This window comes from Talpa occidentalis, unplaced genomic scaffold (assembly GCF_014898055.3).
Source record: "Talpa occidentalis isolate TD23 unplaced genomic scaffold, MPIMG_talOcc4v2.1 talOcc4.5, whole genome shotgun sequence".
Classification (NCBI taxonomy): Eukaryota; Metazoa; Chordata; class Mammalia; order Eulipotyphla; family Talpidae; genus Talpa; species Talpa occidentalis.
The window spans coordinates 59,651,129-59,666,951 of NW_023604861.1; the positions used below are offsets into that span (position 1 = coordinate 59,651,129).

Here is a 15,823-nt window from a genome sequence, read left to right on the forward strand (position 1 = left end):
ATAAAGCTCATCCTCTAGTAAAGGTGTTGCCATATTTTTCTCTAAAGGACAGATAGTAAATGCTATAGGTGTTTTAGGCCCTAGAGTTTTACCCCACTAATGTGAAATAGTTGTACTAGGATACGTTACCTCTAGGCTTTCCAGTTCCCTTTCTTTTTTGTGAAGTCTCACAGGTATGGTACAAGGAGGTCTAGACAAAAGATAGAATTTAATTTTTTCATTTCTTACTTTTAATTTAAAACTTTTTACAAATTTCAAAGGTGCCTGACAGATACTATTATTCTTTTTCTCCTAGTATGGTTGAAAGCATGGACCATTGTGAATTTATTTATTTGCTTTTCTTATTCATCTATATACTTTTTTTTTTTTTTAAGATAGTGGGCAGATTTGAGTTCAGGTGGCTACTATTATTTTAGAGCAACAGAATGTCTTTAATTTGGCTACCGTAATAAGAGACAGCTCTGGATTTCACGTAAGACCTGGACTTAATATTCCTTTATGAAGACATTGAGGAAAGCTGCATATAAGCTCTCTGACTTTGAATGAATCAACAAACCTGAGCTTGTTTTTTTCTTTGTTATTTGCAAAATTAGAGAATTATAGGGAATAGTTTATACACTGTGTTCTTTAATTGGAAATATTTTTCAAGGGCTTTGCAAATAATTAACTTTTTTCACAAATGAAGTTAAAATGCCAGATTTTAATAAATGGGATGATTTTCTGCCTATTTTTAAATTCATCCATCTGATGCAGAAGAAGTTGGATTAGAAGTTGACTTTAACATCAGTGTCTCTCTTTTTTATGTGAAGTGTGTTCTGAGGTAGACATCATAGTTATCTATTACTTAATAGATATGTCAGGTAAACAGAAATTTTTCTTACCAAGCTAAAAGACAAAGTTAAACTACTGCTGAAGTGTATTAGGTATTTTGGGCAGTCAAATAAATAGATAAATGATAATTCTTTTTATTTTCTATAGATTCTTGTAGATACTGTTTGGGCTCTGTCATACCTGACAGATGGAGGCAATGAGCAGATACAGATGGTTATTGATTCAGGAGTTGTACCATTTCTTGTGCCCCTTCTGAGCCACCAGGAAGTGAAAGTTCAAGTAAGTATTTTAAAATTATTCTTGTATAAAACTCTGTTTCTGTATAAGTTATCTTATACAATCTGAGTTTAATTCTGTCTGTATGCATCTATCTTCCATTTTCCTCCTTTTTTACTGATCATGATTTTGTTGATTTCCCAGTCTTTATCTCCTCTAGATTCTTTGCTGAGTTTCAAACTCATACAGTTCTTGCACCCTTAGATATATCCTCTAAGGACTCCTTCAAGCATTCTGTTGTCATTTCAACAAGACAAAAATAACATATCGTCATCTCCTACAAATGCTGTTCTTCCTATGGACATCACACTCCAAGATAGAAACCGATTTCTCCTTGTGTTTCCTTTTTATTATAAAACCCTGTCCTTATTATAAAGCTTTCAAATCTGTGTTTTCCTTGTCTACCTAGAGCTACTGATTTAGTTTAAGACTTACTTTCTTTTCTCCAGATAATTTCAATTTTGCCTCTTAATGGCATTTCCTCCTCTTTTTCCACTTTCTCCTCACTCTTATTTAGGGGTGCCCAATAGGTCTATTCATCCCACTTCTGCCAATGTGACTTTTGAGATGGAAATGTGTGCCCTTTCCACACTTTTTTTAAATCTTTCTGTAGTGCCAATTTAGTAATGGATTAAAAAAATAGCTGTTGGGGCCTCCCCTGGTGGCGCAGTGGTTGAGCGCTGGGCTGTGAAGCTGCTCGCAGCCTCTGCAGCTCCAGTTCAATCCCCGGCCGCTGGCAAGGGTCCCACATGGCGAGACAGACCTCTCCTGCCACGCCCGCTGCTCCCCTCAGCAGTATATTTCATCACTCTGCCTGTTCTGTTCCCTGCTCTGGCGCTGGTGAATTCTCTTACCCTCCCGCGCTTCTGACTGTACCCAGGGCTTGTATAAATAAATAAATAAATTTTAAAAATAAATAAATAAATAGCTGTTAAAAATGGACCTTTACATGTTTCATTTTAGTTTCCTCTCAAAAAACTTTTAAAGCTTTTAAAAACTTTTTTCCAATAATTTTTCAGTTTCATTTTCATAAAACTATTATTTAAAATTCAGAATTGCTTCTCAGTTCTACATAATGCTTTGTGAAAGTATAAAATGTGTTACTTATTCATGCCTTCATTTTTATATTTTCTCAAGATTATGAAAAATATAGAATCCATTTCATTATAAATGAATAATATTATAGAAAACACTTTATCTCCACCATAGACAGCAGCTCTCAGAGCGGTTGGCAACATAGTGACTGGTACTGACGAGCAGACACAGGTTGTTCTCAATTGCGATGTCCTATCACACTTCCCGAATCTCCTATCACATCCGAAAGAGAAGATCAATAAGGTAAGGTACATAATCTCATATTGCATTTCTTTCTCTTTGTATACTCATTTTAACTGCCCTGTTGTTTCTGCTGCTATTCGTGATTTTGTTCAAAACCAACTACAATTAAGGTGAAAACTGTTTCAAATCACCTCATAGTTATTTTGATTGAATATTTAATTACTTGCTGTCACTGCTGCCTGACATTACAGAATTAAAATTTTTTATATTAGTCAATATTTTTATTAAATAGATTGAGCAGTAGCAACAACCATTAAATTAGTAGTCACTAGTTGAGAATACATATAAAATTTTCATTGGATGGCTGATGTCTTTTATAAAATATAGATAATAATTTAATGTCCCTGTGAAATTAGGTTGTATCAGAGCTTCATTACCTTTCATGGTTGTGTAAGTTCCATTGTACTTAATATATTTTGTTTATCTCGTTATCTTTTTTTAAATTGAAGTACCATTGATTTACATCATTGTTAGTATTTATAAGTATAGGAGTCCCTTTCAGGTGTAGTCACCTTAGTGTAACATTCACCAAAGCATCCATTGTCCTTAGTCCTCCACCATAGTCCATTGTGCTCTCTCCCCTCCCTGTTGTTACCCTTCTCCCCCTTCTCTGAATGTCTAAATTCTATGGTTAGCTTTCAAGGGTTGATTTTAAAATCTTTGACCCTTTGTTTGTTTTTCTATATTCCACATATGAGTGACACCATTTGGTATTTATCTTTTTCTGGCTTATTTTGCTTAGCATAATTCCTTCCTGCTCCTTCCATTGTTCCTATGAATGACATGCATTTATCTTTTTTGATCGCTGAGTAGAGTTCCATTGTGTGTGTATATACCATATCTTCTTCTTGATCTTCTCATCTGTTTGGGGGGCACTTAGGTTGTTTCCATAGCTTGGCTATTGTAAATAGTGCTGCAATAAATGTAGGAGTGCAAGCTTCCTTTTAAACTGGTGTTTTTGTATTATTTGGATAGATACTTAGGAATGGGATTGCTGGATTGTATGGCAGATCCATTTTTAATCTTTTGGGCAACCTCCATTATGCTTTCCATAAGGGCTCAACCAGTCTGCATTCCCACCAACAGTGTAAGAGGGTTCCTTTTTTTCCACACCTTTACCAGCAGTTACATCTGTGATTTTTTTTTTCCCCCCCAATATGGGTTATTCTCACAGGTATGACGTGGTATCTCATTGTGGTTTTGATTTGCATTTCCCTGTGAGTGAATGATGCTGAACTTTTTTCATGTGTCTGTTGGCCATCTGTATAATTTCTTTGAAGAAGTGCCTACTTAGTGCTTTTGCCCTTTTTTTTATTGGGTTGTTTTGTTTTCTTTTTATTAAGTTGTATGAGCTCTTTGTAGATCTTTGATATCAGTCCCTTGTCAGAGACATGGTGTGCAAATATTATCTCCCATTCAGTGGGGTGTCTCTTTGGTTTAGTTATGGTTTCTTTTGCTGTGTAGAAATTTTGTAGTTTGATATAGTTCCAAATGTTTTATCATCTCTTCTGTTTTCCTCGCTACTCGGGACAAATCCACAAAGACATCACTGAAGCTTATATGATGAAGTGGTTTGCCTATGTTTTCTTCTACATATTTTATGGTTTCAGGTTTTTTGAATTAATTTTGGTGTGTGGTGTGAGATTGTGGTCTGGTTTCATTCTTGGCATGCAGCTGTCCAGTTTTCCCTTCCCAACTCTTACTGAAGAGACTTTCTCTTTTTTTTAATGAATATTCTTGGTTCCTTTGTCATGTATTTGTTATTCATGAATATTTGGGTTTACTTCTGGACTCTGAATTCTCTTCCTTTGGTCTTTGTCCCAGTACCGTGCTGATTTAATTATTTTAGCTTTATAGTGTACTTTGAAGTCTTAGCTAGTCATTTGTTGATGGACATACAGATTGTTTCTACTCTAGGCTGTTGTAAATAATGCTGCAATGAACATTGACATACAAGTGTGTATTTGAGTCTCTACTTCTAATTCCTTTGGACAGAAAAATATGTATTTGACACTATAAAGTAAAAGTAAACCTATTTATTGTTGTATTGCTCCATCTTATGTTCGTTAAAAGCTTAACTCCTTACTATAATTATCATCTTACTCTATATCTTACTATTATCTTACTATCTTACAAATGCTTACTATAAAGCATTTTACCTTTCTTAGAAGTAGTTTTAGGAAATTCATTCTTCTGTTTATTTCTATCATCTTGTCTTTCAGAGTGAGCTCATGCACCAAAAGTGTAAGCTCCATGAGTAAAGATATTGTGTCTGTTTTATTCATTCATTGTCAACATAGTTTAAAATAGTGCTTGTTTGTAGTAAGCGTATATATTATTACATGGATAAATGCTAGGTTGATGTAGCCCAAATTCTATGGATAGAAAGTTTAGCCCCAAGGTTTGTTTAAATGGGAGATTCTGTATGACCTTATCACTGTTTAGATGCATCCTCCTTAATGCAGCTCATATTTTGTTATTGTATGTATAAGTAACATCAAAACAAAAATACATTAAAGATAAAATTTTTCAAATAAGAGTGCCCTGTATTTTGTTTAATTATAGGAAGCAGTGTGGTTCCTTTCCAACATAACTGCAGGAAACCAGCAACAAGTTCAAGCCGTAATAGATGCTGGACTAATCCCTATGATTATTCATCAGCTTGCTAAGGTCAGTCATATTATGAGTTCATTGTGTGTGTTAACATATTATAGCCAAATCTTTTTGAATAAACTTATTTTATGATTTTTTTTTTAACTTTCAGGGGGACTTTGGAACACAAAAAGAAGCTGCTTGGGCAATAAGCAACTTAACGATAAGTGGCAGAAAAGATCAAGTGAGTTTGGGAAAGCTAACTTGTGATTATTAATAATGGAAAGTATACTATTCTCTTATGGTTAGGAGTTGCTGATTGTTTATAAATGCTGTGTTCATTGGGAGGGAAAGGTAATTATGTAAATAAAAATATTTCTTCTCTTTCGCTGTCTAGGTTGAGTACCTTGTACAGCAGAATGTAATACCACCATTCTGTAATTTACTCTCAGTAAAAGATTCTCAAGTTGTTCAGGTGGTTCTAGATGGTCTGAAAAACATTCTGATAATGGCTGGTGATGAAGCGAGCACAATAGCTGAAATAATAGAAGAATGTGGAGGTAAGAGTGGATTGATTGAAGAATTATTGAGCACCTGAACTCTGAAACAGTTTCTTTAGACAACTAATTAGAAAGAAAACTATTTAGATACATTATTGTTAAAATTGCCAAAGTATGTTGTTCTTTGTTATATAAGCATTTTAAGAGACTTTTCCAGAAAATATTAGACCATTTTTGGAAAAACTAGTTATGAAGGTCACTCCATAACCTTTAGAGATTCACATTGCTTTGTTTAGGAAACAAATATTCCTGTGAAGACATGAGAGCAAATGAAAAGCTCTGAGAAACCACTACTGTAGAGAAACTTAAGCACTTCGTTTAATCCAGCAAAGTTCTTGACAATGAAACACTCTTTATCTAGATACTTTATTTCGATTGCTATGATATTATTTAAAAATACCTGGTCATCTAGGTATTTTATTACAATTGTCAGAACTGTATGCTAAAGTTATTACCACAGAAGTTACTTTGATAATGACATATGAAGAACATATTTTAAAATAACTTTTGAAGGTACCTATTTAATATATTCTGTATTACCCAAACCATAAATTAATTTATCTTAAATTTTATTGACTAATATGTATGATTATTACCCAGTTATTTTTTGAGAGAAAACAGATGCTATAGCATCATAGACTATTCAAACTGGAAGTTTTCTCTTAGCGATAGGAAATTATCCTAGAGATGTTAAGGAGTCTTGTTCATGGTCATAGAAGTAGCTTCCAAGAGCAACTATTAAAATCTAGATTTACTATTATTTCACTGATAATTCTGGTTTTAGAATATTTTACATTTTAAGGTAATTTGAAATTAGTATTGTAGTCAAATTCAGAACAACTTAACTCAGAAAGTTTGAGCTGTGGAATTGTTACTCAACTTTTTATCAGTATAGTTGGTTCTGTCTATGACAGTAATACTTAAAATTAGGATACATATTTTCTTAGTATTTTATAAAATATATTCATTATCTTTGATGCCTATTTTCCCATTTTTCAGGTTTATATATTACTATATAAAGAAAAAGTACAACTGTTTCAAAATAACTTAGCTAAAAATAATGGAAACATAAAAGGATATTTCAAGGAAAAGTACTATTATGAATTTAGACACACACTTTTACAAATCTGATTTGTGGAGTAAATGTATTGGAAATATAAATGAAGAAGGCATCCTATAGTTACTATTCTGAAAAATTATTTCTCAGGTTCATTGCAGCTATGGGATGTAAACACTGTGTTCTTTTTTTCTTTTAAGAAATTACTTCAAAATTTAAAGCTCAATCCTCTACCTATGCCAATTTATCTTGAAAATTCTGAAACTTATTTTTGTTATATAAAAGTAATTACATTTGGAAAATGAAGAGAAAGAAAAATTACTAAATCAGCTATCAGAGTACATGAAAGCAGTCCTGGGAGATGTTGGTTCTAGCTCTGTTGCTAACTTGCCATGCAACCTGAAATAAATCCCTTTACATCTCTGTGCCACAGCTTCCTCATCTGTCAAATGGAGTGTTTAGGTGTTTTTTAAACTGCCTGCTTCAGGGACCAGGGTACCTCAAGGGCTTCTAAAGAGGAAGAAATTAGTGGGATGCTGGTCCTCCAACCAGAGCAGCTCAGGTTTTTATCTGTTTTTTTAGACAAACTATCATGTTTGGGGGGATGGGGTAGGAGGGTGTTCTGAGTTCCATAGGATTTTCCATGGTTAAATTGAGCAGTTTATAGTAAGAGATGCTTAATTATTTTGATTATTTTATTTCTGTCAGGCTTGGAGAAAATTGAAGTTTTACAGCAACATGAAAATGAAGACATATATAAATTAGCATTTGAAATCATAGATCAGTATTTCTCTGGTGATGATGTAAGTACAATTTGTTTGCATGTACTTTAAAATTTATAATGCAAATTTAAGAAGTGTTTTTTGAGGTGGTATTTTTTCCAGCTTTTAAAAACCAAAATTAAAAAATTTAGTGTTTGTTTTCCATCAGCCAATTTTTTTAAACACTAAAATTTCACTGTAGGTAAAATTGTAAAAACAATTCTTATTGCATTTGTGATCTCCTAAATGGGAAGAAACAGTAATTATAGAAATGATGTATGTTCAGATAGGTAAAATAAATCAATAGCTACAGGAATATAAAAATAGGGTGATTTTTAGATGTGTGTTCAATTTTAAATTCTTGAATGTCTTCTTATTGTTGATTTATTTAAATAAATAACTTAGGTGAGTAAAATGTTCTTAGAAAATTCTTTCCTAAGAAGTAAATCATTTCTACTTCTATCATAATGGGTAGTATCTTACCATAATAAGGAATTTTTTCTTGCTTTTTATAGATTGATGAAGATCCTAGCCTCATTCCTGAAGCAACACAAGGAGGTACTTACAATTTTGACCCAACAGCCAATCTTCAAACAAAAGAATTTAATTTTTAAGTTCAGTTGAGTGCAGCATCTTTCCCACTTTCAATACGAAGCACCACCAGATGGCTACCAAATGACAAGAACAACAACAAAAGGCTCCAAAACACACATGCCTCTTCGTTTTGATGCTTCTAAAGCAAGCCATGTCTCAGTCACTTTGCAGTTGCCAAAAGTCACTATCACATGGACTGTAAATGCATATGCATGATTTCCTAAACTATTTTAGAATTCTCCTTCCCAATCTCAACTACCCTATTTTTCCCTGTTCCCTGGTGCCACACGCTGACAACTGCAGTCTCCAGTTTAGAATATTCCGTAGTGGTGGCATGCCAGCTGCCCACTTGATATTCCTTTGGAAAATGGTGTGCTGTGGATCAAGACACTTTGGTATGATGCATATACACATTGGAAGACTTTAAAAGAGGTGCAGTCTGACCTGAGCCTCCATCATTATCCTCCACAAACATATTTTCATATTCTTATGTGGAAGAATAGATTTTAAAGTACAAACCAAATGATTTTCATTGGTGGAACTGACACAAAAAAAGTAACTTGAAAAAAAAAAAAAGAAACTTGGTTATTGATTAAACAGCTAAGTTTTAAAAACTGCACTTCATCTACCAGTAATTGATGTGTTTATTATCTGCCTCAGAAGCCAGGGTTGGAGGAAGAACTTTAGCTATGGATGGTAATGCTTTCGCCATTATACCTAATTTTTGAGAACAGCAAGCCCTATTTGACCACTCACTTCAGCCTGTGTGTTCCTGCTGTTTTGAAGTAATCAAATGCTGTGCATGGTATTTTACCTGAGCTGCAACCTGTTACGGACTTGAACTTCTGTTTAAGTTGAAAGCAAGAGACCCTGACTATAAGGAAAAAAAAATGCAAATGTCTAAAGTAACCATTGGTGATGTTAGATAAGAAAATCTTGCTTTCAGCTTTCAGGAGTTATTATTTTTCATTTTAAATTGATAATTGGATATGGTTGATTTATATTGGGTTTAAACTGTGGAGCTTTCATGTTTACTGTAATTTAGTCTTAAAATATTTTTTACTTAGTAACCAGTGCTTTTGATAATGTGGTTGGCAACAAACCAGCAATTATTTAGAAGTGTCATAAAACTTCATTCTTTGAGTATTGGGAAAGTTAATTCAGATCCTACTCTAAAAGCGTATTTACATATTAAAAGATTCAGACAAGGATCTGTGTAGAGGAATAATCTGCAGTTATTTAACATAAACCTGATTTGCAGTCATCTTTAGGTAATGCTGCAAATCTGGTATTACTGTGTAAAGTCGTTGCTTTTTTGGTAAATTGTCTGACCCAGTTATTAATGAAAGAATATGGATTTGAAATTTTTAAAACTGAATAATTTATGCTATCACAGAAATGGTTTTGTTGCTATTGTTTACTGGGTATAATTCCCCAATGCATTGATGTGAAGGGATAGAAAATCTAAACTAATTTAGTTATCCAATGGGGGTTGTATTTACTTTGAGGAAGATGAGACAGATGCCATCAGCTGGGGTGTTTTCACTGATAAACAACACATAGCAGGTGTGCATTCATTACAAATATATGTATCTGCCAAGGTGGAGCCACTTTAAAGAGTGAGTTTTGTCTTGTATCTAAAGTGGATACAAGCGTATGTTTAAACTGCAAGATTTTTACTTGCTAGAGAATCTGTTTTAATATAGTGGTTTGGCCTCTGATTATTTATAGGTTTTATAAATTTTAGAACCAATTTCTCTTTAAGGTGGCTCAGATTTTTCAACTCTTGTGCACATAAAATTGAGTTGAAGTTCATTGTGCCTTTTTTTCTTTATCCAATTTTTGAGTTAAAGCTTCATATGGTAACTGCATCCTGTTCAGACACTGTAAATTTTTGAAACTGTGTGGTGTTCACTAAAAGTAGGAATAACAAAGTCAAAGCTATTAAGGTCACAAACTTCAGTGAAACCCTTAAAGTCCAAATCTTCTTGATATTGTGAATTGTACCCCTTCTGGTTTAGTTTCTTCTGGACTTTCCATATTTACTGACAGTTACCTTTTAATTTTTGCACACATTGAGATTAAATTGGGCCTCTACTGTGCAGATTCCTATTTCCTCTTGTGTTTTAAGTGCGAACTAACATAAGTAAACATTAGCATCAAGTAATGCAGACTTTATGTATGCACTTGCTTGATTTGATTTGTTGTGACCTTATCCGTTTGGAATTGGAATTGCACCATTTCGTAGATAAAGGAAACTAAGTATATTGCTGCACTTTTAAGTTTTCAAAACAGTGTTGAAAAAATTGCATTGTTTTTATTTTTTTTAAACTCAGTTAAAAACGACTAAACGTTCTTTCAAAAGAGGCATCTAAATGTGTTCCTAATTTTGTATATGGGCTTAGGTTTTGTAACCAATAAAAAAAAGCTGCTATCAAATATGATAAAACATTGAAGAACTTATTTCTAGAAGTAACTTAATATCCTGGTTTTATTTTCTTCATAATTTAAATTTAGAATTTTTCACACATCAACTACAATGGAAGTGGATCATGCTTTACTCTTCTACCATATTTTAGTATCTTCTCCCTGCTCAGCAAACCAGGGTTACCAATAACGATGCTAGATTTTATTTATTTATTTATTTTTAATAGAGGCATGCTTTATTTATTTATTTGTTTGTTTTGTTTATATATGCACTGGGTACAGTCAGAAGCGTGGGAGGGTGAGAGAATTCACCAGAGCCAGAGTAGGGAGCAGAGCAGGCGGAAGGACCGAAGTACACTGCTGAGGGGAGCAGCGAGTGGCAGGAGAGGTCTGCGCGCCATGTGGGACCCTCCTCCTGTGGCTGGGGAGCAGCCGGGGATTGAACCGGCACCGCAGAGGCTGTGGGCAGCTTCGCAACCCAGCGCTCAACCGCTGCGCCACCGGGGAAGCCCAACAATGCTAGATTTAAAACTATTTTGTGAGGGCCTCCCCGGTGGCGCAGCGGTTGAGCGCTGGGTTGCGAAGCTGCCCGCAGCCTCTGCAGTGCCGGTTCGATCCCTGGCTGCTCCCCGGCCACCAGAGGAGGGTCCCACATGGCGCGCAGACCTCTCCTGCCGCCCACTGCTCCCCTCAGCAGTGTACTTCGGTCCTTCTTCCTGCTCTGCTCCCCGCTCTGGCTCTGGTGAATTCTCTCACCCTCCCGCGCTTCTGACTGTACCCAGTGTTTGTATAAACAAAACAAACAAATAAATAAAACATGCCTCTATTAAAAAAAAAAAAGTTAAAAAAAAATAAAACTATTTTGTGACAAATAACTACCAAATCTGCTGTAACATAGTACTACAAATCAGATGACTTAAAATAATAGAAATTTTTTGGTGCACAGTTGTGGCAACCAGAAGTGTGAACTCAAGGTGATAATTGCTCCTTCTGTTGGTTCTAGCTGAAAATACTTGTCTCTTCATGGCTTCTGGTGATTAATGGAAATCTTGGTATTCCTCAGCTTTTAACTTTATCACCCCAATCTCTGAATTCACCACATAACATTCTCTCTATATCAGATTTATTATGCTATAACTTAGACAAAGGCCACTTGAGACAATAATATGACTCTGACCTTCATGAAACACAAATTTTATTTAAGGCCTAGAGAACCCTTGAAAGCAAATAATGGTGGAAGATAGTAATTGAAATAAACCTGAAAGTTTTCACCTGTTAGATAGAGGTGGTATCTCTATGATATCTTGGATTAATTAAAAGACAAAGGAGCAGCCAAACTTTTTGAGGATAAGTATTTTTACTTTTGTATACTGCCACTTCAAATATTTTTTAAAGAAGTTGGTGCAGGGGGTGAGAGAATTCACCAGAGATAGAGTAGGAAACAGAACAGGCAGACTGACCAAAATACACTGCTGAGGGGAGCAGTGGGCAAGACAGGAGAGGTCTGCTGTACCATGTGGGTTGCTCCCTGGCTGCAGTGGCTGGCAATAGCTTGATAGCACTGTCTTTAACCCCTGCGCCACCAGGGAGGCCCAATTTGTATACATTAAACTTTTGTCTTAATGCATATAACCCATGAAGTGCTCTGTAACATTCACCTGAAGTTTAAAAAGAACTTTTTCATACAAATGGACTTTATTAGATAGCTGATAAGGAGTAGTACAATGATTCTCAAAAAGTATCACAGAGAAGGGCCTCCCCGGTGGCGCAGCAGTTGAGCCCTGGGTTGCAAAGCTGCCCACAGCCTCTGTGGCGCCGGTTCAATCCCCGGCTGCTCCCCGGCCACCAGAGGAGGGTCCCACATGGCGCGCAGACCTCTCCTGCCACCCGCTGCTCCCCTCAGCAGTGTACTTCGGTCCTTCTGCCTGCTCTGCTCCCTGCTCTGGCTCTGGTGAATTCTCTCACCCTCCTGCGCTTCTGACTATACCCAGTGCTTGTACAAATAAACAAACAAACAAATAAATAAATTTTAAAAAAAAAAGTATCCCAGAGAAGGGGCTCAGTAGTATGTAGAGAATGCGTTGGGGAAAAAGATGTGAAAATGCAGCCTGTTCATCCTTAACCTCTATTTGCCCATGAAATCCCTCACTAATCCTGGCCTAAGTTAGGGTTTCTCAAACTTGCGATATGTACATTTTTGGTTAGGTATTTTTTGCTTGGGGATGCTGTCCTGTACATTGTTGGTAGGATATTCAGCAACATCCTTAGGCTCCACTCTCTCCATGTTGGTAGTACCTCTTCATTACTGTCTTAGGACAACCAAAAAATGTTTCTAGACACGGCCAAATGTCCCCTTGGGACCAAAATTACCTCTGCTGTGAACCATTTGCCTAAATTAGTTTCTATAAGAAACTTCACGCAAATGAAAGAGCCTGATTTATGCCTTTCGGTTGTGTGAACAGTCCCAGGCTTTCCTCAGATGCATAAGACAGACCTGGAGACATTCGTAATTTTAAGAGAAATCAGAACCAGACCCGATCTTAACAGTCCCCTGTAGCAGTGTTTTTCAGAAATTTTTACTTGAAGATCTTTAAATTCTCTAGAGTTGGATCGGTAAAGGTAATCAGAAAATCACAGTATATCTTGAAAACTATTTCTTTGAAACACTGAAAAAGATTGATTCCCTCAGGACAGTTACAGGTTTATTGAAAATGATTAAAAGCAGGGAAAATATGACTAAGGACTAAGCCATACTGTGTATGTGTACATACGTGCAGGGAATTTCTTCTCTCTACCCTAACACATTGCCATCCATCTTCTTCATTCTTTTTTTCCAAACTCTGGTACCTAAAGAAAAATGGGATCTGTGCCAAGTAATGTGTCATGCCTCAGATAAAGTATATCTTCACAGAACATCAGTTTTACTTGATGGTAAGTAAAACAGTTTTATGGTAATACAAGCCTAAGTGTTATAGAGTAAAGGACATACTTTGCATAACTTTTTAAAGATAAAATCAGATTTTTGAGGCAGGCCATTTTATGGAAACATTTCTGTAGGAGTGGGAGTTAGAAGAGTTTTGAGAAGCAAATGATGAAGCATTCACTCCAAGTGAGCCTGTTCCACTTTGCTGAATAGCTTTAATTGTTACCACGTCTTATCTTAATTTTGAGCAAAAGTCACGTTTCTTAAATGACCATCATTAAAAGTTAACTGATCTTCATTCACAGTAGACTTTTTTTGTCCTTGGCAGAGTGTAGAAGAAAATGGATGTGTTTATCAGCTCCTTTCCACAATCTGAGTAACCCATGCATTTCAGCCATCCATAAAGTTGTTCCTGGACAAGGTTGCTGTCAACTTTATATATTTCAGGAACCTCAGGAATAGAGTGTGGTGTGACTAATTTCTAAGTACAGTGGAATGGAAACATTCCATTATCTGGACACTTAATTCTATTAATGTGGAGATTATTTCATATTTTTCCAGCCTCATTTAGATTTGTTGTTTTGGTTAACAACCTCAGCTCCCTTTGTTATTAGCTGTCTGACCTGATGGTTAGGCACCCAGACTTCTCAAATCTAAGTGTAAGAATTTATAAGTTTCATTACTGATTTCAGCCTAGTTTTCCTCATAAGTTCTGCTTTTATTATCTATATCCTTTTCATGTCTTCAATCTTTATAAGAATTTTGACTAATCTCATAAATATTAAAATCCTTTGAGCTCCCTACCGCATGCCAGCTACCGTGCAGGGTACTTAAAACACACAGATGAATAGAAATAAAAGTAAAATAAAGGATACAGATATTAGAAAAAGGTATACAGTGATAGGTATTAGAGGAATTTGGCTGAGTTAGGAAGGTGATAGATAATGGGCTTGCAGTGCTAGCCACTGATCAGAGCAACTCAATCCTCTCAACAGCCCTGTGAAGATTTTATTATCACACACAAGTTTTCTCAAAATTACCCATCTGATAGTGGTAAAGAAAATGGAGTTAATGGGAAAGCTTTCTAGCAGAGAAAACAGTTGGTTCAGTCATGTAGGAAACCCTCAGGGGAGTTCAATGGAATGAAAGCAAGTATAGTAAGTCCTCACTTCATTTTATTGGAAATTGGGGCTTCAAGTAAAACAAAATAACAAAAGTATGCCCTCAAAATGTTGTTCAAGGTCGTTTGTTAAAACATTGATTTGGGGGGGAAAATCCCTTCACATCTGGGATGGAAATGATCTTATTCAATAACCTGCTCTGTAACTATAGCAAAAAAGAAAGAGAAGGATTATTAGGGGGGAGGAGGGCCTAAAGAGGTACGGATTAGACCCAATAGCCAGGTCACATAAAAGATTTTGGTATTGTAAGGGCAAAAGGAAGTCAAGCAAGCAGGGTGGTAGAATTGTTAGTAACAATCTCTACTTGGTAAGGAAAGAACTTTGGGTACATTGGATTTAATGGTGCATAGAGCTCACGTTAACAAAGGCACTTAGGTAAGAGATAGGGAACACCTTTGGTCCATGAAGTAGGTTTGTGGGAAACTTGGCAGCTAAAATACAAAGGAGTTGGCTATGTCTTAGATCGGAAATTTGGGGAAAGGAATGTCTCAGGAATGATTTCCAGGTTTCTAGATTGTAGTAACTGATGAGTGAAGTCACAAGATAGGGAATAGAAGGTGCTAAGTTTGGGTTGAGCTGAGACATCAAAATAACAGGTAGGACAACTGGAAATATTAGTCTGGAACTCGAGAAGAGGGCCGTACTAGAGATTTTGTGTCTAGTACCTATTTTTGGTGGTGGGTGAGGATGAGATTGCCTGAGTTCTGCATTTAGAGTGAGAACAGTATGGGACAGAGTTGTGGAGTTCAACTTTTAATGGGAATGTAGTGGAAGATGAGCTTGCAAAGGAAACAAGATGTGAGAGGTAGGAAGGAAACTCTTTTCTCAGAAAAATGAAGGAAAGCAGATTTCAGTATACAGTGATGCTGCTAAAAAGTCAAGTAGAGTGAGAACAGGAATTGCCCTTCAGGTTACTGATACAGAGGTCATTGGTCACCTTAATGAGAGTTATCACTCTGGTAATGAGGGTAGAAAGTAGAGTGGGAAGAACTGAGTAGCAGGAGCAGAATGTGAATACAATCTAGTAAGTTTTTCGGTAGGATTTTGTTTTGCTGTGAGGGAAAGGAGGGAGATCAGTTGTTAAAAGGAAATTTGGAGCAATTGGTAGGGGCAATTTGGTTAAGAAAGACATTGAGGGCCTCTCTGGTGGCGCAAGGTGTTGTCTCAGCTCTCTGCAGCCACTGCAGCATGAGTTCAATCCCTGGCCTGGGAGCTAACCCACATGGAGCTGCAGACCTCTCCTGTTTCACTCGCTGCTCCCCTCAGCAGTGTATTTTCAGTCA

The 15,823-nt window shown here is 36.0% G+C and overlaps 1 protein-coding gene across 1 annotated transcript in view; it reads left to right on the top strand.

The window, feature by feature from the left end:
* The window catches only part of KPNA3 (karyopherin subunit alpha 3), a 72,502-nt gene extending 62,029 nt beyond the window's left edge, over nucleotides 1-10,473 (top strand). Inside the window, exons 11-17 of the mRNA XM_037527279.2 lie at nucleotides 979-1,110; nucleotides 2,317-2,445; nucleotides 5,011-5,115; nucleotides 5,210-5,281; nucleotides 5,435-5,597; nucleotides 7,363-7,457; nucleotides 7,931-10,473. Of these exons, the coding sequence (XP_037383176.1) occupies nucleotides 979-1,110; nucleotides 2,317-2,445; nucleotides 5,011-5,115; nucleotides 5,210-5,281; nucleotides 5,435-5,597; nucleotides 7,363-7,457; nucleotides 7,931-8,029 (795 nt within the window). The 3' untranslated portion in view covers nucleotides 8,030-10,473. The remainder of the gene's footprint in view (nucleotides 1-978; nucleotides 1,111-2,316; nucleotides 2,446-5,010; nucleotides 5,116-5,209; nucleotides 5,282-5,434; nucleotides 5,598-7,362; nucleotides 7,458-7,930) is intronic.
* The last annotated feature ends 5,350 nt before the right edge of the window (nucleotides 10,474-15,823 follow it).